At 45.6% G+C, this 21,976-nt stretch overlaps 1 protein-coding gene across 6 annotated transcripts in view; it reads left to right on the top strand.

Moving 5' to 3' along the window:
- Positions 1 to 20,467, top strand: part of USP31 (ubiquitin specific peptidase 31) — a 76,106-nt gene extending 55,639 nt beyond the window's left edge. For 3 of the 6 annotated variants that reach the window (XM_033425965.2, XM_033425968.2, XM_049699304.1), the window contains exons 12-17: positions 518 to 637; positions 2,902 to 3,127; positions 8,416 to 8,574; positions 10,138 to 10,290; positions 10,506 to 10,712; positions 12,208 to 20,467. In XM_033425965.2, the coding sequence (XP_033281856.1) occupies positions 518 to 637; positions 2,902 to 3,127; positions 8,416 to 8,574; positions 10,138 to 10,290; positions 10,506 to 10,712; positions 12,208 to 13,769 (2,427 nt within the window). In that variant the 3' untranslated portion in view covers positions 13,770 to 20,467. The remainder of the gene's footprint in view (positions 1 to 517; positions 638 to 2,901; positions 3,128 to 8,415; positions 8,575 to 10,137; positions 10,291 to 10,505; positions 10,713 to 12,207) is intronic. The other 3 variants (XM_033425966.2, XM_004268571.4, XM_033425967.2) reach the window with 3 other exon arrangements.
- Positions 20,468 to 21,976: the final 1,509 nt, after the last annotated feature.

Raw genomic sequence — 21,976 nt, 5'->3', positions numbered from 1 at the left:
TAAGAGCGAGTGAGGACTTTGAATTACGGTGGATGGAGAGGAGGAGACGGGTGTGAGGAATGGCAGAGTGTGTTACCTCGGATGGACGTGGAGCAGAGGAAGAGGGAAGGGTTTGAGGCTTTGGGTTAACCCCTCGTGTTCTGCTCTTGACGGGTGGTTGTGGTATTTGCTGGGGTAGGACACACAGGAGGAGGAGAAAAGGGAGCTGTATTGATAGGCGACGAGTTGAGCTTGGGAGTATGCTGAGCATGAGGTGCTTCTGTGGCATCTAACATCTCTGTGCAGTATTTACCTAGTTGGTCATTCCTTTTGGAGAGGTAGTCTGTTCAGCAAATGTTCGGGTGCCAGCTCTAGCCAGGCGCCACTCTTAAGTGTGTTTTTCTGTCGGCTCCCATCGGACATAGTTTGGGGAGATCCAGCGCTGTGCCGCGCCCTGGCCGGGAAGTGTCTGGCCGTCTCCTGTAGCGAAGTCTTGCCTGAAGCGGCTCTTAACAGAAGTCGTGCTCCTTGTTTTCAGCTTGCCCCAGATGACGCCTGGCGTTGCCCGCACTGTAAGCAGCTGCAGCAGGGGAGCATTACCTTAAGCCTCTGGACTCTGCCTGATGTGCTCATTATACATCTAAAGAGATTTCGACAGGTAAGGAAACCCTCTGTCACAGGGAAAAAAGCTGTGACCAAGTTTCTTACGCCCCTTACTGGTGGGCTGTTGGGCGGGGAGTTCTTTGGTGTCCCTGTTTGATCCTGTGATCCTGTGTTGTCGCAGACACACATCTGCCCCTGCGTTTGGAGCCATGTGTTCTGCTCTTTCCCGGAGCAGTTTGCGCGTCCTGTGGCCCTTCACATCCTCACCATTGTAGTTCATACTGCAGGTATTTTACTCTGTTCCTGAGGATTTGCTTTAGATTTGTAAATGTTGTGCTCAAGTAAGTGCACTTTGGGATTAAAAAAAAAGTTGAGCGCCTTTCTTGGGGGTGGGTAGAATTCTATTTCTGCCTAAAGTAATAACGGGTGTTGTCCTGCTTCCAAGGAGCAGTTGTACAGTTGTGGAGATGAGTCATAAATATATACAAAGAAAATCTGCTTTGAGTTGTGTTGCTCTGTGAGTCAGTTTCCCCACAGAGGCTCTCTATTCCTAAGGTTAGAGTTGTCCTGGGCAGCCCCCTTGTAAGAGAGGTAAATGAGAGGTAAACGCTGGAGGAGTCTGAGCCTGGCGTAAGAAAGTTTGCATCTGAAAGATTAGGAGGAGCCCTGTACCGGGTGAGCTGGGAGCGGGGCTGCACATGTATAGTGGCTGAGGGAGCAGCGGGTGCAGAGCGTGTGCAGGAGGCTGAAAGCTGAGGCCAGTGTGGCTGCAGCTCCGGGGGTCGGGGGGAGAAAGGCGTACGTTGAGGTAGAAGAGCAGGCAGGGGCTGGTCGTCCAAGCAGTCCTTGTAGGCAGAGTGGGATTCTGAAGCAGAGAAGCGACATGACCAAATTTGTGCTTGGAAGAGGCCATTCAGGCTGCTGTGTGGAGAATTAGAGGCTTCAAGGATGAAGACAGGGAGACCTGAAGGAGGCCTTTGCAGTCACCGCGGGCGCGGGGCCGGCCGATGGCTCGCAGTGGAGTTGCGGCAGTGGAGATGGAGAGACCTGGATAGACTTGAGAGATGTCTGGGGCTGGCTGATGAAGTGACTGTGTCGGGGGCGTGCACATGGTCCCCAGGGTGGCCTTTCACACACAGGTTTGGGGTCCAGCTCCTGTAGTAGTGAGGAGTGGGCACTTGCCCTGAGTGTCCAAGCTGTACGCTTCCATTGGGATCTTTCAGGGGGACAGCCAGTTGAGGGTTTGAACCCAGCTTCTCTGTCTCTTTCCATACACACAGACTGGCTTCCTTTGCTTTCTGTTTCTTTTGAAGACATATCATCACCCTTCCAGCGCCCCAACTCAAAACTGCAGTGTCATCTTTGACTCTTCTTTCCCTGTCACCTAGGCAGTCACCTCTTCGGCCTGGTTGTGCCTCTCCACTGCCTCCTGTACGTGTCCCCTTCTCCCCATTCTTGCTGTCATCCTGCCAGTTCCAACTTCTGATACTTCCGAGCTGGTTGCAGTTGCAGTGTCTTTTCATTGGTTTCGTAACCTACACTGCTCTTCCCTTTCTACCATGTTTTGGGTACTACTTAGTGACAGCTCTGATGGCATCACCTCCTCCCTCAAAGCCTCAGTGCTTCTCCCTTGACTGCAGAACAAGGTCTAGGTTCTTTAGCCTGACCTTCCTGACCATGCAAGACCCATCCTACCTTTCTCTTAGGAACATTTTTCTTCCCTTAGTAGGTCCATAGTTCCTTGGGATGGGAATTACCTGTGCCCGATTAATTTTTTAAAGCTCCCATAGACACAGGAAACATTCGGTAAATATCTACTCAACTGATGGTTGGATTTCCCAGTGGGCTTAATGGGAAATACAGATTGCCCAAGATTGTCAACTAAATGACTATATTAAGTTAAGTCACTGTTAACTGTTAATTTGTCGGAGGAGTTGGGAAGGAAAGAGTCCCTGTTCTGTGAACGGCTGTTCTGTGCCAGCACTGTGCTTTCCCTTCACATATGTTGTTATTCCATTACTTTTCATGCCTCTTTCGTGACAGAGGTTTCAGGATGAACCCTTTATCAGGTAAGGCAATGAAGGCTCATTAACCCTTATATGTAGATCATCGCTGGTTCCATTTTTGGTGATATTAAAACCTGTTCCTCCAGTTAGATAAAACTGTTAATCTGTTTCCCTGTGTTGTATGTGTCTTTGGAAACATCAGATAGGTAACTCAACCCTACATCAGTTGATAGGGTCTGCCTTTCACGCTAAACTGATCTACCATCTGCTTGCACGAAAATATCATCAGAACTTGTTTTTCTTCTTGCCACAGGAAGGAGACAAGCGTATGAAACTTCAGAACATGGTGAAGTTCCCTCTGACTGGCCTGGACATGACACCTCATGTGGTTAAGAGAAGCCAGAGCAGCTGGAGTTTGCCATCCCATTGGTCTCCATGGAGACGGCCCTACGGACTCGGGCGGGACCCTGAGGACTACATCTATGACCTGTATGCTGTGTGCAATCATCACGGCACCATGCAAGGGGGGCACTACACAGGTCTGCAGCGCGAGAGGCCGGGCGCCTGTGCTGACAATTCCTCCCGACATGTTTTGCTTGTGACAGGGTTGCTTTGCTTCAGAACCTCGCTTTCTCTTCCAGCAGGCAGTGTGCCAACCGTGAGGGCAGTTTTCATCCTTTGGTTCTCTGCCCTGAGTTAGATCGTCTGGTCGGGCTCTGACCCAAGCAGGGAATGGTGTGTGCAGATGGGTGACATCGTCTGGCTCACCCTGGACTTGCTTTCTTGACCTCACCTGCATGCCCCGTTTAAGGTTTTGCTCTGCTTCCTTGAGGACCTAACATCTCTTTTATTTGGAGTGGTTGTGAACCACTTTTATAGTGTCTTTAGAGTGACTTGGAAGGGGTTTTCTTTTTGCTGTATGGTTAAATTTACTTTTTCATTTGTCAAAGCAATAGTGCTCATCATATGAAATTTAGAGACTAGAGAGAGACAGACGGAACAGTGCTATCAACCCACGAGATTATCACTCAGAAATAACCCATGAGATTAGTGCTCAAAAAATGGTAACATTTTTAGAAACTGTGGTAAAATATACACAACAAAATTTACCGTTTTAACCATTTTTAAGCATACGGTTCAGTGTCATTAAGTACGTTCGTATCTTTGTACAACCATCACCACTGTCCATCTCCAGAGTTTCTTTCATCTTCCCAAATTGAAACTCTGCATCCATTAAACAGTAACTTCCTGTTTACTCCTTGCCCATCCCCTGGCAGCCACCATTCTTTCTATGAATCTGACTGCTCTAGGTACCTCATGTAAGTGGAATCACACAGTATTTGTCCTTTTGTGTCTGGCTTATTTCACTTAGCACAATGCAGTCAAGATTCACCCACTTCGCATCGTCTGTCAGAATTTCCTCTTTTTAAGGCTGATAATATCCCATTGTATGTAGGTGACATTTTGATATGTGGTGTTTCCTTCCAGTGTTTTTCTGTACGTTCTGGCCATTATTTTATACTGTTGTGATTGGCCTGATTGGCCTTTTTTTTAAATGTCCAATGCTCTGTTCAGGTGAACCTTTATGGAACACCTCCTCTACGTCCTGCTTGCACTGGGCTGTGTCACATCAGAGTCACACTGGAAATGAAAAGATCTCGACCTCTGTCTTCCAAGAGTGTAATCAAGTGGTTGAGGCGGTGTAGGTACACTTAAAATGAAAGAGCAGGATGTGTATTAGGTTCTGTTGAACTGTGAACAGAGCAGGGGCTGGAGGAGAGAGTGGTCAGAGCAGCCTCCTCCTGGAGGGTCAGGAGAAGCTATTGGGATTAGTAACCTGCTGCCTACACGTGAGGCCCTTATGGGCTAATGGGGCAGACGCTTAATTTTTTTTTTAAATAAATTTATTTGTTTTTATTTTTATTTATTTTATTTTTGGCTGCGTTGGGTCTTCGTTGCTGCACGGGCTTTCTCTAGTTGCGGCGAGCAGGGGCTACTCTTTGTTGCAGTGCACGAGCTTCTCATTGCAGTGGCTTGTCTTGTTGCGGAGCATGGGCTCTAGGCGTGCGGGCTTCAGTAGTGTGGCATGTGGGCTCAGTAGTTGTGGCTCATGGGCTCTAGCGCGCAGGCTCAGTAGTTGTGGCGAACAGGCTTAGCTGCTCCGCGGCATGTGGGATCTTCCCGGACCAGGGCTTGAACCTGTATCCCCTGCATTGGCAGGCGGATTCTTAACCACTGTGCCACCAGGGAAGTCCCAACAGACGCTTAATTTTTGTAAATATTATTTTTAATGACCAAAGAATATTCAGTTGATGGAACTCTAATGTGATATAACCATTCCCCATTGTTGAACACAGATATTGTTTCTGGTTTTTAACTTTGAAGATAACTGATGGACATATTTGTGTGTAGTCACCTTTTCTGTACTTTAATTCTGTATTTCCTTGAGAGTGAGTCTCAGAAATGGAATTATTGGGTTAAGGGCATTCATGCATGCTGGGGAGGCAGGTAGATTTGGGGGCTTCTTGCTTGGACATCTGTATGTCGGGGGACTTGATGTGAGGGTCCTCCTACTGTATAGGTGGCCAGGACTCAGATTTCTGCATCCTTCTCACTCAGCCTATTTGGCATGAACACTTCTCTGGGACTTTTTGTTTCTGCAGTTCAGTGGTTTCTGCAGCAAGACCCCAGGGTGCTAGTGATTCATAAAGGTAGGGGGAGGTAGAGGAGGGTAGGCCGTGCCAGTTGGTGTTTCAGTCTCTCTGAGACTGTTCCCCGGCAGTTAACCCTGAGACCCCTGCAACATGGTGAAGGAGCCTCTCGGGCCCCAGACCCCCTCCTTGGCCCAGCACAGTTACTCTCTCAACCTGCTCTTCCTCAGGAGACAGGGGACGTGGAGTGTGACTGGACACAACAATCTTTTGTTCTCGAAACCTGTTTAGTTCTAGTTCTTTCAGTACGCTGCCGGCCGCAGTCACTTGTGAGAGGAATGATCCCGACCTGGAGTGTATCTCGTAGTGGAGCCGTTTGGATGGCCTCTACTTGCCCTCGGAAGTACTTGAAGGAGAAAAAGGGGACAGAGGATCTATTGAAAAGTCCGTAGAAGACAAAGTTAATATTAATTAAATGCTTAAGTATGTTTTACCTCGTGTTTTGGTTTAAGCCAAATTTTAATACTGTATTTTGTGTCTTACCTATGTTATATTTATATTTTGGGGGGCCACTTGTATAATAAGTGTTGTGTGTCTAGTTGGATTTTTGCTTTTGTGGCATTCCCGGTCATATCTGCATTCTTCCATACTGAGTCACAGAGTTATATACTCAGGGACTCTGAGAATTGAAAGGGACTTAGAGGGAATTTAATTTCACTAATGAGCTGGTGAAGTAATGCCTTTGCCAGCGTCACTGGTTGGTGTTCATGTAGCTTCAGCTTTGGTAGAGAATCTCCTGTGTGTAACAGTGTTTCTCAGGAAAATACGGGTGAGCACGTTGTGTGGTTTCTAGCAAGAAATTGTTGAGGAAAATCGGACAGTGCCAGATTTTCACCTGTCATGTTGCTCTTTGTATAGCATAGACTCTGGAAAGTGCCCAGAAACCCATAACTGCCTTGGAGGCAGTACAAATGAGTGAGAGGAGTATGGGTTAGAAGCTAGACACGTGTTCCTAGCTCTGTGACCTTAGGTGGGTAACCTTATTCAGACCTGGCGACCATGTGAGGGAGGCAGAGGTGCTCGTGCCTGCCTCCTGGGGCCTGTTACCGACGAGGGGCTCGGATGTTTTCTGCGTTGTTATCCCTTTCCCGTGCTTAGGCCATACAGCTGCTTTTCTGATGAGAACATTTTAAGTACCTCAGCATTGTTGAGTTAAAGAGATCTTGTTTTTAAGCTTTCATTTGGAGTGTTTATTTTAATGTGTTCTTTTATTTTGCACTGGTTCTAACTATAATTACATGGTACATGTATGGCTGACTTGTGTAAGGAGTCTAGAACAGTGCTTCTCAAACCATCTGTGATGAGGAACCTTTTAAAAAATTTCTTAAACCTTTTTTTAAAATGTCCAATCCTTCATGAACCATGAACCAGTACTTTTGCAAAAACACAATAAAAGTATCATACATTATCAGATTGCTATGAATGTTTTTAAATGCTTACCTCGTTGTGGTGCTTATCTCGTGGACTGGCACCGGTCTGTGAGCCACAATTTGAGTAGCACTGGTCTAGGAAATACTTCAGAAAATAGCGCTGGGAAGAAAAGCACATAGAATTATTTTATAAATACGTCATTGACCCATTCATGAGTCCCTGTGCTGCCTTAGTTTCCACACCGTGACGGAGGACAGACCATCCTGAGGAGAAACGGACTGAAGCTGGTACAGGCTGCTCCGTCACCTCCTCTCGGGCGCGTTCCCCCTTACAGACCTCCCACTCCCGCTCCCGAATAGCAGCCCCTCACCGGCTGGGTCGTTCATCCGGCAAGCCTGATGACACCACTGACCAAGCAGTCGCTGTTTTACCAGCTGCATTTGCTGCTTGTGTCTCCCTTTCTCTGCCGTCTGCTTCCAGTGAGTCCACAGCTGCAGACGACTTTCCTCCCTACAGTCAAAGGTTCTTCTTCTGCTCTTCTTTTTCGGGAAAAAGAAGAGCAGAAGTATAGCCCTTCCTCTTCCGGGTCCCTTTCGTCTCCTCGGAGTCCATACTTAGCAAAGTGGTTGTGGCCTGTTGAGGGAGTCACTCCTGGTGCCACTCGGGGCCTTATGTGTCCTGCCCCCGGGGCCCTACTGAGCCTGTTCCAGCGTTCAGCTAAATATTCCAGCACTCGTTTATTTTCACCCCAATAAATGGGTCTTTTTAGAAAGAATTGTAAGAGTGTACGTTTCTGGATCAAGCTTATCACACTCCTTGATGATTCACAGGATGGTGTGTCTCCATGAACGCTAAGCTGTGTCCTCGCTGGTACTTGAGTGCTCTTTATTTTTATCTCAGCTTAGAGTTTGGACTGGAGGGAAGGCCGCATGCATTCATGAGCTCCAGTGTTCTCAGTTTGCCAGGGGCCTTCCAGCAGGCATCATTTGTGCTACCTCTGAGGGAGGCAGGGTGGGATAAGGCTTTAAGCTCAGGGACTAGATAATCCTGTAATGAGCTGGCCCCTGCCCTTCACCAGCTGCATGACCTTGGGCAAGCTGGTTAATCTTTTCGAGCCTCTGTAAAATGGCAATGATAATAGAACAAATTTCGTAGGATCAAATGAGATGCACATAATAAGTGCTAAACAAATGTTAGCTACTGCTCTCATTAATATCATCATTTCTAGTTCTGTTGTTTTCTGACTTTAAGAAACACTAAACTGTTACAACATGCTTGAAACAGGGTTTCTGCATACTGGTACAGTAACATTGTTGCTGGGTAATTCTGTATTGTGGGGACTGTCCCGCGCATGGTGGGACGTGTAGTGGCGCCCCTGGTCTCTACCCACTAGATTGCACTAGCATCCTACCGTCCCCACGCCCCCACCCCCAGTTGTGACAGTCAAAAATGTGTCCCCTGGGGCAAAATCATCTCTGGTTGAAATCCACTGGTTTAAAGAAGTATATTGTGTTTTCTAAAATTAAATAGAATTTCATCCCTTTGGAATAGTTTGGAATTTCTTGAAACATTTTGCCTGAGTGTGATTTAGAATTTGGATTTCTTACCTCTTTCTGTATTACTATCTGCAGCCTTAAAAAGTTCTTGAATTAATTATATGAGCCAAAGGCATGGTGTCTGTGGGTCAAGTGGAGTGGCCGTTGCGGCTGCCCTGGTGCTGATCGCTGGTGGGCTCTTTTTGGCAGCATACTGCAAGAACTCCGTGGACGGCCTCTGGTACTGCTTCGACGACAGTGACGTGCAGCAGCTGTCGGAAGACGAGGTCTGCACGCAGACGGCGTACATCCTCTTCTACCAGAGGCGGACAGCTATACCGTCATGGTCGGCCAACAGCTCGGTGGCAGGTAAGGCCACTCTACTCTTGGGTGGTTTGTTTTGAGAGCAGAAAATTGTAGTTGATGGTCCAGAGAACTTCTCCAGGAGGTCTCATGATGCTGTTGGTTGGATCAGATTAATTCTCAGGTTTGCATTTAATCTGAAAACCAGAATGGTTGCAGTTAAAGGAAATGGGGGTGGAATGTGCCAGCAGCTGTGAACCAGGAGTTCCCGTGGAGGTGGAGTGGAGCCTGGCTCAAAGCACGCTCGTGGTGTTTACTTACGGAGTAAATAAACGAGTGAGGGAGCTAAGAAGCAGCGCAGCACACTGCTCTCAGAGTCGAGGGACTGGAAATAGAACTAAGACTTGGCTTTGCCACATTTTGGTCGGGTTATCTTCGAGCATGTCCCACCCAAGCCACATATGTGTCATCTGTAATATGGGTGTACTGATCCTACCTGCCTCATGGGGTCGTTGTGAGGCAAATGTGCATTAAATCCTTTTGTAAAGGGTAAAGCACCATTAGAAATCGTTCTTTTTTCCACTAAGGTTGGCCTATTCTGTTAGGGAAGGCTATAAAAATATTAGATGGCTTGGATTTAGTTTGACGGGATCTAGCCTGTTGTGCTTATTAGTAAATGCAGGAACCAGTACCCACGCGTGACGTCGGTGCAGCCACACACAATCCGAACAGGGGGGCGAATGCTTCCTAATGCAGAGTTGGAGTTTAGAGAATAGGACAGAGGACTGGGACATGGCAGTGTGTGATCCGTTATTAATCCCTGCTCCCCTTGAAGCGTGCGAGGGCTAAGTTGGAAGCCGCTAAAAGGAAGCATCACTGAAGCAGAGTGAGCCCTGCTGGAGTCAAACCCCACCCAGTACAGCCGTCTGTCCGTAGCTGCTCTTAGTTCCCAGAAAGTGGGAACTCCAGGGCTCTAGTGCCGCCCCTCAGTGCTTTCCAGAGTCTGAGATAGTCTCAGAAATGACACCCTCTTGAGATCTACTCTAGAAAGTCATGAGTCTTCATGTTCTCCATTTCAAGAGCAGTTTCTGTTGCTCCAGTATATATTTAAGGGCCTCCCTGGAACAGACAGGACACAATGGCACGTGGCCTTGTATGTGCATGCGTGTGTGTGTTTATATATTAATATTGTGAAAATGATTTAAAAATTCCACCACACAGGCCTAGAAGATAACAGTACACTGCTGCTTGCTTTTTTTTCCTCTGTGTCAGAAGTATTCCTGCAAGTGCTTAGAACAGTGCCTGGGGTGTAGTGCTTAATAAATGTTTGTAGAATAGATGAGTATATGCACGATTGTATCTGTTCCATTCTGTTGCCAGCACTAAGACTCGGACTTTGCGTTCTGAAGTAGCCATCCCTGTACTTGGATTTTATTACTGCAAACGTGTGTGAGCGTCTGTCCTTTTCATCCCAACAGGCGACGTTCGAGCGGGCACAGCGTGGGCCTGGGAGTTGGTGCTGACCTGGCGGTGAGGTCCCCCGCCGCCTGGGCAGCAGCCCTTGGTGAGGGCGTGTGTGGCACAGGCAGGATTCTGGCCTGACCTCGGCGCCCACTTCCTTTCCTGCAGGCTCCACAAGTTCCTCCTTGTGTGAACACTGGGTGAGCCGTCTCCCGGGGAGCAAGCAGGCCAGCGTGACCTCTGCAGCTTCCTCCAGACGCACCTCCCTAGCCTCGCTGTCTGAGTCTGTGGAGATGACTGGGGAAAGGAGTGAAGATGATGGTGGGTCTGGGTTTCGGTGACAGATTTCCAAAATGGCAACTCACGGACACAGCACGGGCTCCCTCATGTCGAGGAGCATTTTATATAACAGGGTCATTTGCTCTTCCTCTGTGACCTAGCACTTCTTCCTTCCACTCCGTTGTTTTCCACTTTTAAGGTCTCATGTGGAGGCTGGGGCTTTAACTCTGTACAGTAATGTCTGTTTTTTTTCAAAGCGCTGTTTGAAATCTTCAGAGCAGCTGTGAGGGGACTCAGCGAGGTTGTGGTTTGCCGAGGGCTGCCTGGTGTGCGGGGCCTGGTGTGGAGGCTCCTGACTGCTCAGCTTCTCGCCTTCCCACCACGCTCTCTCCCCTGGAGGGATCTGTGGTGTGCCCTTGTGGGTGCAGAGCATCTAGAACAAAAGCTGTTGCCTTTGCATAAAGGTAGTTTTTAGGAATTTTGAAGATAGTCACAGTATAAAAGCTTTGAAAATCCGATAAAAATTGAACTCCAGTGTTTTGCCTTCAGCTGCCGCTTGAGTAGTTGCGGAACAGCCCTCGGTTCTCACGGGGACCCCAGGTGGTGTGGGGAGGGTCGGGCAGCCGGAGCCCTGAGAGCTGGGACGAGCAGGGGAGAGTGAGCTCAGCTTCTATAACGAGGACAGTGACTCATCCCCCAGCAAGCCTCATTCTGTGGTCAGCAGTTCCATCACGTCCAGTAGCCGCTCCTAGTGGCGCTCAGGAGGCTGGAAGAGGAAGGCCAGATGAGAGCTCTGTCGCAGCTCCAGCTCTACCCCTGCTTCTGGCTGTTGCTTCTTTTTTTGTAGAAAAAGAGTCTTGGGCTGTAACTGTGAAGCTCCTGTCTGTAGCTCCTGACATTTTATGAAAAACTGACCAGTGAACCTTGGCTTGTTAATTATTTAGAGGTTATTTTCAACACAGCCTTTAAACCTAGAATTCACTGTTGTTTTAACAGTAAGCCTAGATATGGTTTGGCTCCGGTCTGTTTTTAAACGGTGTAGTTGGCGAAATCGATATCAGCACCATCATCGTGCAGTGGTGCTGGGTGGTGCCCACAGAACAGGGCCTATCTCTTAGGATCTCATCCAGACAGAGTTTTATTAATACCACAGCTACAGCATCAAGTGTGTGGAGAATTTAATTTAGAATATTTTCTGTGGAAGTTTTAAGTCACTTAAAATAGGAGTATAGTGTTCTAATTATGAATATTTTCCTTGGAGGCTTTCCACTGATTGCTTTCATAGTCAACGATTACAGGCCAGCCTACCTGTGGCATTGAGTTGGGGGGGAAGGGGTTGCGGTTCTGGTGTTAGCTCTGCCTCTGTTTGTGTGATCTTGGGCAAGGACTGCACTGCTGTGGGCCCCAGTGTTCTTAATAGGATGAAGAAGCTGTAAATGAAGTAGCTCACATTTATTGAGCAGCTGTGCAGTGCCAGGTGCCTTGCTGGGCACAGGACTTTTAAGATTTTATTTAATTCTCATAGTAGCTCTGTGAGTTACAACAAGGGTCAGCAGACTATAGCCCACAGGCCAAATATGGCCCCTGCCTTTATTTGTGTAAAAAAAAAAAAAAAAGTTTTATTGGAACACAGCCACGCCCATTTGTTTGTGTTGCCTGCGGCTGCTTTCGCACTAGGGTGGCAGAGTTGAGCAGCTGGCCCACAAAGCCTAAAATATTTACTGTCTGGGCCTTTAGAGGAAAAGTCTGCTGACCCCTGATGTCGAGCAGGAAGGTGGTTTGCTGATCCCCAAGTTAGAATGCCCATATTTCAAGGTAAAGGAACTGGGCTCAGAAGAGTTAAAATCACATGACTACTCCTTGACCCCAGACCCCTTGATTTCCTGCCGTCTTAGATGGAGGTCCTAGTAAGGACATTTGGTAGGTTTAGCTTAACGACACTCTCTTTGCTGCATTCAGGAGGTTTCTCAACTCGACCGTTCGTGAGAAGCGTCCAGCGCCAGAGCTTGTCATCCAGATCTTCTGTCACCAGCCCCTTGGCCGTCAATGAAAATTGCATCAGACCTTCCTGGTCCCTGTCTGCTAAGCTGCAGATGCGTTCCAGTTCCCCTTCCCGCTTCTCAGGGGACTCTCCGATTCACACCTCCGCCTCCACCTTGGAGAAGATCGGGGAAGCAGTGGACGACAAGGTTTCCATCTCTTGCTTTGGTAGCTTGAGGAACCTGTCCAGCAGTTACCAGGACTCAAGCGACAGTCACAGTCGACGGGAGCACAAGGCTGTGGGTCGGGCCCCTCTGGCTGTCATGGAAGGTGTGTTCAAAGACGAGTCAGACACCCGCAAGTTGAACTCCAGTGTTGTAGACACACAGAGCAAAAGCTCAGTACAAGGGGATCCATTGCCCCCCATATCGGGTCCATTTGATAACAATAACCAGATTGCTTATGTGGATCAGAGCGATTCTGTAGACAGCTCTCCAGTCAAAGAGGTGAAACCTCCAAGCCAGCCAGACTCCCTCGCAAAGAAATCGGAGAGCACAGCCAGCAGATCCCCCGGCTCCAGAGGCGCTCCTGAGCCAAACAGAAGCTTGCGGAAGGGGAGACCAGTCTTGGCCAGCCAGGAATCATCTCTTTCCAGTACATCCCCTTCTTCTCCAGTTCCTGTAAAAGTGTCTGTAAAGCCCTCCCGCTCCCGAAGCAAAGCCGATTCTTCTTCCAGGGCCAGTGGACGGCATTCCTCCCCTGCCCGCCAAAAGGAGTCCTCCCCCAAGTCCCAGGACTCCGTGTCATCTCCTTCGCTCCAGAAGCAGAAGTCAGCTCCTTCCCTCGCTGACAGTGCTTCCTCCTCATCCGCCAAAAAAGCCTCAGGCCCTGCCCCGAGGGGCCCCTTCCCTCCTGGGAAGAGCAGGACTTCAGACAGGAGCTTAAGCAGAGAGGGCTCCAGACAGAGCCTGGTTTCCGACAGAGCCAGCGTCACCTCCAGCCCCAAACCCAGTTCGCCTCGCGTGAGCCAGGCCAGAGCCGGGGACGGCAGGGGGGACGGAAAGCACGTCCGCAGCTCCTCCATGGCCAGCCTGCGCTCCCCCAGCATGAACATGAAGGCCGGTCTGAAGAGGGACAGCAAGTCGGAGGACAAGGGGCTGTCCTTCTTCAAGTCAGCCTTGAGACAGAAGGAAACCCGGCGGTCGACGGATCTTGGCAAGACAACCTTGTTGTCCAAGAAGGTGGGCGGGAGCTCAGTCAAGTCCGTCTCTAAGAGTGCAGTGGATGACAAGGCAGAGAAAGGCTCCCAGGCGCTAGGCTCCCAGCAGCCAAATGTGAATGCAGTTGGAAAAGAGCAGCTTGCCTCCAAGGACCCTGCTTCTGCTAAACATTCCCTGCTGTCCGCTCGCAAATCCAAGTCTTCCCAGCTAGATTCTGGAGTGCCCTCGTCTCCTGGTTGCAGGCAGTCTGCTGAGAAATCCTCAAAAAAGTTACCTTCTAGCATGCAAACCAATGCACGGGCTTCTCAAAAACCTCAGTGATATTTCTGCAATCCAAGTGTTTTATCTGTAAAGATGTTAATTTATTTAGAACCCCTTCCCTCCCACCAAAGCCCTCTATGCTTTTGTTTTGTATTTTTTGGGTCACGTGCCTGACGTACGTGTGTGTGTGTGTGTGTGTGTGTGTGTGTGTATGTGTGTGTGTGTGTGTGTGTGTGTAGAATTCAATTGCAAATTGTTAAAAGCATCGCCTTATTCTGCCATTGAACCAAATAACAGCCATAGGCAAAGCATTGATACCCAGTTAACTGGAATAATTGCAGACGATACCCTGGACGGTCCCTTTAGCAACTGTACATATTTCTTTCTAGAGAACTCTAATGACTTTCGTTGGACACTAGGGAATTGAAACCTGTGACCCAGTTAAGCTGTCGTTAGCGTGCTCTGTAGAAGGATGAATTATTTGACTTGGGTTTCATCTGAGCGGAATTTGTCCTCACTGCGTGCGGATTGTCGTGTGGCACCGGAAGCTCTAAAAACTGTGACACTAACAGTGAAACAAACCGAGGGAAGACTGTCGCTTTCTGCACTTTGGCCCCATCTACCAGTCTTTGTAAAGGGCAATATTTTAACACTAATGTTTCTCAGGTATATACTCAGCTAGTCTAGGATGGGTGCGCACATCAGTGAAAGGATCGAAGAAGAAGGTGGCCTGTGGGTGGCTGTCATTTCTCCTACTGCCACAGATAGACGTTTTTAGAGGTAGAAATGAAGTCCTTCACCACCTTCATATCTGCAAAGATGTCTGTACCATAAGCTGTCTTGACCCTTGGGGTATGTCCTAAGAGGTGGCAAACTGGATAGCTGGAAAGCCAGTCGCTAGTAGTTAAATTCTTTTTTTTCCTTGTCAATTTGCGAGCTAAGGTCATTGGGATTTTGAAGTGTAGTAGAGCAGTTAATACCTTTGAAAGAGTCCTGGAGAAAAAAAATGGATTCTAAACTGAATGCATAAATCTGCCATTTTCCTTCTCTGGTGTTGCTTTTTTCCATGTTAGAAGTTGAAAGCTCCACGCTGCACCATGTGTGCATGCCTTTGTTTCCTCATCTTGTAATTTGAAGAGGAAAGAAGTTGCCTAATGCCAGCGGTTAGTGATGGTATGTTAGAACGATGTGTGACAAAGTGTTATATGCACACTTCTGGTCCTGCCTGTCAGTCTTAGTTGTGACTGTTTTTCAGGAACTCATTTATTTCTTTTTTGTGCTGAAGATTTAATCTCTTACCCAGAAACTCACAAGCAGGATGGAGCATGTTCCATCTGGCATTGTCAGTGCAAGTTGCATTTCTTGTTTAGCAAAAAAAGGGAACCTCACAGAAATCCAAAGATAAGCAAAATTATATATATATATATATATATATATATATATATATATAAAATTTCAGGCTTTTAGGAGGTATTCTGGAATTTTGTGCTTTTTTTTTTCTTTTTCACTTTTTTTAAATGTCAAGAGAGTCATAGTTCCAATTCTCTTTGAATAGCATTTGTCACTTTGCCATGAAATATAGCATGCTAAGTTTATATGCTTTTACATATTAACTTTTTTTTAAGTCATGGACTCTTCAGGTTCTTCCTGAACTCTGTGCACAGATCCATTTATAATCTCCCTTTTCAGTATTGCTCTGTGTGAAGTGACTATAACACATATTACATGCATAGCTATGAATTCTGCACTGCCCTGTCTTTTTCTTTCTTTCTTTCTTTTCTATGAATACCTCTTGGGAAATGTTTCCAGTAAGTTACTTAACTTTATTTTGCTGCTAATTTGAGCATTAGCAGGTAACTTGCAGGTCTGGAGGCCATTTATGTTGAGGGTCGCTGGAATTTTAGACCCTTGCAGTGTTTTAAGACCTAAACGTTCAGCCTTGTGAGAGTTACACTAGTGCTCCATGAAATTCACTTACTGTGAGCCTGTCGCCCATTGCACTCGATCCTGACTCACCACTTTGCTTGGTGTCCTCATTTCACCGTACAGACGTCTGGTTTCCCAAAGCAGCCTTACTCTCCCCTGCTGGGCTGTGACTGCCTTCGATCTTGTTGTTGCGTCCAACGGCACATTGACAGCCTGATCCATGTATAGCCACTTTGGGTTTTCCTGTATCACTTTTATTTCCTAAAAAGATGCACCAAATGTGGGGTTGTCAATATCCGGAATTGAGTGTTTGTCTGACTCTCTCATCTTTCTTTAATAGGTAAATCTCGTTTGAAATCTCCTATCTGAAGCTCTGAAACAGTCTTAGAATCATAGTTTGACTACACTAACACTTTTTGGGGGGCTGTAAACAGTTAAGCATTAATTAGAATCTAGTTTAATTTTCACAGTGGTAAGTATTTTTACTCTTTGAGTCCTCCAGGAATGGATTTTCTGTTATGTCTAGTGTCTTTAAGAGAAAAAACACAACTCTACAAACTCCATTAAATTTCCATGGGATCTAGAAATAAATTTTCCGTATCTATAAACTTATGTCTATGGAGTTTAGTTCTTGTTTCAGATTTAAATGGAAAAAAAATCAGGAAGTATTATGACACTGTTTAGGCATCTTTAGGCTATTATATTTCTGTGCTTGGTAAACAATGAAAACTTCATTCTTAATTATTAGGTTACAACCTTTAAGCCACAGAAAAGGATATTTTGCCCCAAAGTTTGGAGGTGCTCTTTGTGGTGTGAAGTACCCTATGGGAAAATTATGACTTGGTTCAGTTCAGTTCTTTGGTAGAGTTAGTGACTTGGTGTTTTGTTTTTTCTTTTCCCAGTGATGTTTGGTACAATGAGCTTGTATGTGTTTTGGGGTTAAAAATCACCTGCTGAGGATGGTAGACCTGGGTTCCTGGTTGACAACCAGGTGGGCCTGATTAGAGTAGTCATTTCCTGGTAGGCACAAAATAATCACCAACAGTAGCGTTGCATCTGTAATGTTTGTTTGCTTTTAAAAAACTTTATTCTTGATTTCTTTTCCTATAAACATCGAGTGCACTGAGTCTGTATCATTCCGTAGGACAGCCCTACACCTTGCCTTTGTAATCCCTTATCTAATGTGGAAGCACAAAGAAACTGTTAAGCTCATATCATCTCAAGACCGTCTCCCACCTTTTTTGTATTTTCTTATCCTAAAAGCAGCCTAACTGAAAGTAAGTAATGCTCCTCTGGACCAATAGAAATGTGGGAGTATTTGTGACATGGTAAAATATTGTTAACGTCTGTGAGGCTGCTCTGACCTCTTCTGTAATCATTCTTTTGTCATTCATTCATTCATTTATTCATTCTGCAAACATTCGTTGAGGGCCTGCTTTGCTTGTAAAGGCAAGCTGAGAGCTTCGAGAGTTTGCTGTAGCTGAGGAGCCCTGGGAGCACAGCTGATGAACCAGGGGATGCCAGTGATGTCCTAGATGGAGCGACAGTCCTCCCGACAGAAAGATCAAGTGGATCCTGGTGATCAGCTGAGCCTGTGGGCCTCGTGAGCAAGTCTGTTCTGTTCTGGAAACCAAAAGTGGCCTTCTTCATCTTTGGAGACATTTTATTGTCACGTCCTCTTTTTCAGACTGTGCTGTCTCTACTACTTAGGGATGTGGAAACCCATGACAGAGTCAGTTTTCATTAGAATTCGGTCGTCCGCATTTGTATGAGATGGATGTGGGGATTTTGGGGGGTGGGTGGGGAGAGAAATTGTCATCCCTCTAAAGTACCTGTCCTGAAAAAACAGGAGCAGAACGTGAAGGAAACAGGTGGCAGCCTTTAGGAAAAAAGGAACAGAGAAGAGCTGTGAACAAAGCTCATTTTTTTTCAAATAAACATGCTTTAAAAAGTAGATTGACATCCGACGTTAAATTTCATTCTGACAAATTACCGAACAGCTGAAGATACTGTTTCCTGTGTAGGTTATAATAATTATTGGATGCAAAGATAATTAGTGTCTCCGGGTTGGATTTTTGAGATAGTATGCAAACCATAAGCACAGTTTCAATAAAACGTATTCTGTGAGGTGTGTTGAACTTTGTATTATTTGGAATTGAGAAGAGCAAAACTTGCTGACAAACCAGTGCCTATATCATAAACATAAACACAGAAAATAGCTGTTACTGTACAGGCTGTCTGTCTGCAATTTCACAAAGGGTATGTTGTTGCTAAACCTGACTACATATTTTGGGGGGGAATCCCATGCTTTTATTTAAATGAACACTCAGTCTCATACTGCCTTTTGATCAACTCCCAAAGTGTTTTTTGCAGCTGCATTTTAAGCATGACCAATCATTTTTCCCCCAAATAATGAAAATAATTTTGCATGGCCTCCATCTAACCCAGAAAGCATGCTCTTACTGCCTATGCAAGCAACTAATAAAAAAAATACAGACTATTTAACACTCAACATAAGTTTGAAAAAAAAAACCCACACCACACAATTCTTAGATTATGGAGCTCTATTTTTGAATTTGTAATTTTTAAAATGTGGCTTAATCAGTATCAAAGAACATGAATGTGATATCTTGCTTTGCACGTGTTTCTCTTTGCCGGTTTTCCTTTTTTTTTTTGATCATTGGCAAAATTGTATGTAAAATAAGTATTGTGCAAGCAGGAGTGGAAATGGGTATGTTGAACACTCACTGGTTTATATACCGTATTTAGCCTGAAGACTTTCCTGAAGTATTTTGTTCTAAAAATAACCTGCCATTTTCTATAGATCTTAATTTTTTATATCTTCTAGGGTTCCATTGTGGTCACAAGGGAAGAATGTGGCTTCTAAAACTGCTAACAATTTTAAAACACTTTTGTAGAGACTTGAGCTGTTCTGGAAAGCTTTGGAGCTTCCCAGCTGCTGGTCACAATGAGACTAAGCTGTGGAGTTTACAGTAGCATTGACAGTGGGGTAGGTTCTAGAGCCATCTCACATTCGTCTAAGACCCGTGTTTCCCAGTTTGGGGGAGAAGGGAGATCCGTAGCAGACTGGGGAGGCTTTTTCAAATCTCTCACGCGTACTCTCCCCAGGATTCTGTCAAGCCTCTTCGGAATGACTCGTCTGAGATTCTGATAGCCAGTGTTCACTAGACTCTTCTAGGGAACTTTTAAAAATGCCTGGGTCCCACTCCCAAGCTTTTGATATACTTAGTGTAGGGGCAGGTCCCAGGAATTACCATATTTATATTGAAAGCTCCGAGATATTTCTAATTTGCAGTCAGAATTGAGAACCACTGTGATACACCCTTCCTTTGCTGAGAACTATGGCGAGAATCACTGCCGTATGAAGTACTCAGGAGTGACTCAGACTTCTCTGTTGCTTTGGAGAGAAAAGAAAAAAAAAGGGATTGAGAGCTACTGATCAACCTCCTGTTTGAAATCAGGGGGGCCTTTCTGATGTGAGGAGCTTGGAGCTTTGTGTGTGCCTCAGCACTGGCCGTCTGGTGGGAACCGGTGGTCCTTAGTTTGCTGAAGCAGGCAGAGTGCCCCATGGGTTTGCCTCCTCCCCAGAGCCCTTCCCCCGGATGCCACAGCAGGGCCAGACCCTTGGGGGAGCAGGGCGGTCACTCTGAGTTAGAAAATGCTGAAGTAAAGCCTTCAATGGCTTTGAAAAACCTGTCCCTGATTTTGATAGACCGATTGTCACCTTGTAGTAATTATAGTAGCAAACCCTAGGCTGCTGCCCAATTTCCTATTTAGCTCACTCTCTACTATCCAGAATGTAGTTTCAGGAATTTTTTTTTTTTAGTTTAAAAATGAATGTGAAGCATTTTATTTGGGGTCTTTTTTCAGGTAACCCTCGGTATTTTTTCATGTAATTAAAAAAATCAAATAATATCCAAAAATTTGGCAGTACATGTTACCTGTGGAGGCAAATGAAATTTAATTTTAATCTGTGGTGAGCTGAATGCACTACAACATCTTCAAAATAAGCTGCTGTGCTTCTCAGGTGGTTCCTTCCTGTTGAGCATGTTGCTGCCTACAAAAAAAAGAATTTACCTGGTGTTTTCAACATTTCAAGGAATAATATATAAATAAAAATCTAGTTGGAAATGCTCCTTTAGAAGGGCCGCCTGGAGCAGTGATACCTGTTGTAATGGTGAAAACGCAATATGAAATTTCCTAGGTGCTATTCTAAACGGTGAGGTGTTATTATACCAAATGGGGAAGGCAGTGTTTCTGAAGCTGAAGTTCTCTTTGTAGGCCTTTTAAATATGCATTTATGTTCCCTATAGTTTTGCTCACCAACTGTGCCTCTCACCACTGGTTAAAATTGAATTCAAGCCCCATTACAAAAATAGTTTCTTGATTGAACTCTTAAGTTTTTACACTGGAATTTCTATAGTTGTCTTAAAAGCTGCATGTCATATCACTGTATACAAAATGCTTTGGTGGTGTTCATGCACCATTCATAGTGATTTGTGTATAATTTTCTTTAGTTGTACAGTAATATGGAAGGCAAGATGTCTTTCCTTGAGGCTGGAAACGAAATGTATCATACATTTTAAATTATTTTAGAACAAGTGCATGGATGTGTCACTGACTTCTGTTATTTATTTGTATGTTTTATTATTCAAAGTGTATGCACTTTTAAGAAGCAGAATTTATATTTTTATGTTTAAAACGTTTTATTTCTGGAACAGCAGTTGATTATATAGTATACAGTTGGAATTAAGAGAAAAGTGGAAAATGTAACAAAATATAATAAATTTATTACATGATGCCCTCTTCAAGCCATATTCCTCTTTCTCCCCCTTGCCAACCTCTGTATTTTTGGTGTTGATTAACCTTGGAAATTAAGCAGATACTTGTACTACACTGATGAATACAAAATGCTTTAAAATTGTAGTGTTAAGTGAAAACAAGTTACAGAAGGATACATACAGATACTCTGTAAGTAAAATTTTAAAGCAAAAAAATCACATCCGTGCTTATTTAATTTTCACAACCAAGGATTAATATAGCCATTTTCTCCAAGATGCAATTTGTCCTGGGCCATGGAACTGGACAAGAACTCACATTCTAACTCAATTCCAATGGGCTTTGTATTATTCCCCTCTTCTACCAAACTTTTATGATGGGAGGAAATAGTATAAAAGGAACCATTCTTTTCTGGGCCCTCTGTTGCCCCTGATATCTTCGTTTTCAACCATCCTGTTCTGATAAAAATTTCCAGGTGGCAAAAATTTACCACCTCTCAGGACGGGAATCCCTATTGAGGATGTCACATCACTTATGACCACTTGGGGGCACTAGAGATCACCATTATCAAAGGTATTTTAGAAGAAGTCCAGCCTCCAAGTTCTTAGCCTCTGTGGAAGTGCTTATTAAATACGAGTTGAGGAGCATTAAAAGTGAGCCTGGGTTTCAGTTTTGATAAGTACCACCAGCCATCATTTTTCCTAAAAATTGAATACAGATCACAGGACAGATCTTATTTTCCTGCAGCACAGTGTTACGGTTTAGGGTTGGGGCAGGGAGGCTGTTCTGAACCAAGGATGAGTGGGAACCATATGCATAAAACCCGAGGTACAGCAGTATATACCTCTCTAGTTTTAAGTAGTAAAACTGTGCTTCATATTGTGTTCAAGAATGTAACCGTGTAGTACACTGATCATTCGAGAGGCGTCATTTATGTCTGAAAGTGTTCACGTGCCGTAAAATACATAGATTTAATTTTTAGGCAGGTATTGAAGGATCACTCTGTCTCCTTAGAGTTTGGAAGATTATTTTCAAATACTTGAACGAGCAGTATCTCCCTGCACACGTTTCCCTCTGTCGGTCTTCCTGGAAGAAGCAAAGGCCTGAAAAAGCCCCTTGCCCTGGGTCCTGCGAGTGATTCCAGGCCACTGTCACTCCACAGGGTGTGACTTGAAGCCTGTTGCCGCCCCTTTGCCCCCCAACCCCCAGGATCCTCTCTGTCTTTCCCGGGATCCTCTCTGTCTTGCCCAGGATCCTCTTTGTCTTTCCCAGGTGGCTCCTGGATTCTCCCAGGTGGATGTTGCGGTGTTTCATTTTGTGGCTCTGTTCTGTGTCTCAGGCGTCTGCACAGGGGTCATCCGGTAGAGGTCCCCTCTCTCTTCCTCTTGTAGAACCCTCTGGAATTCAGTCTTGACTTGGCCTGGCCTTAGCCATGTTTCTCACCCCCTGCCAACATTTGCCACACAGAGGACCAGGGCTCTCCTCTCCCAGAGGGATAGGTTTTTGCATGATGCCGCATAACCCATCAGCCTTGCACCCTG

The sequence above is a fragment of the Orcinus orca genome, chromosome 16, assembly GCF_937001465.1.
Source record: "Orcinus orca chromosome 16, mOrcOrc1.1, whole genome shotgun sequence".
NCBI lineage: Eukaryota > Metazoa > Chordata > Mammalia > Artiodactyla > Delphinidae > Orcinus > Orcinus orca.
This window is presented reverse-complemented; position numbering and strand designations above follow the sequence as displayed.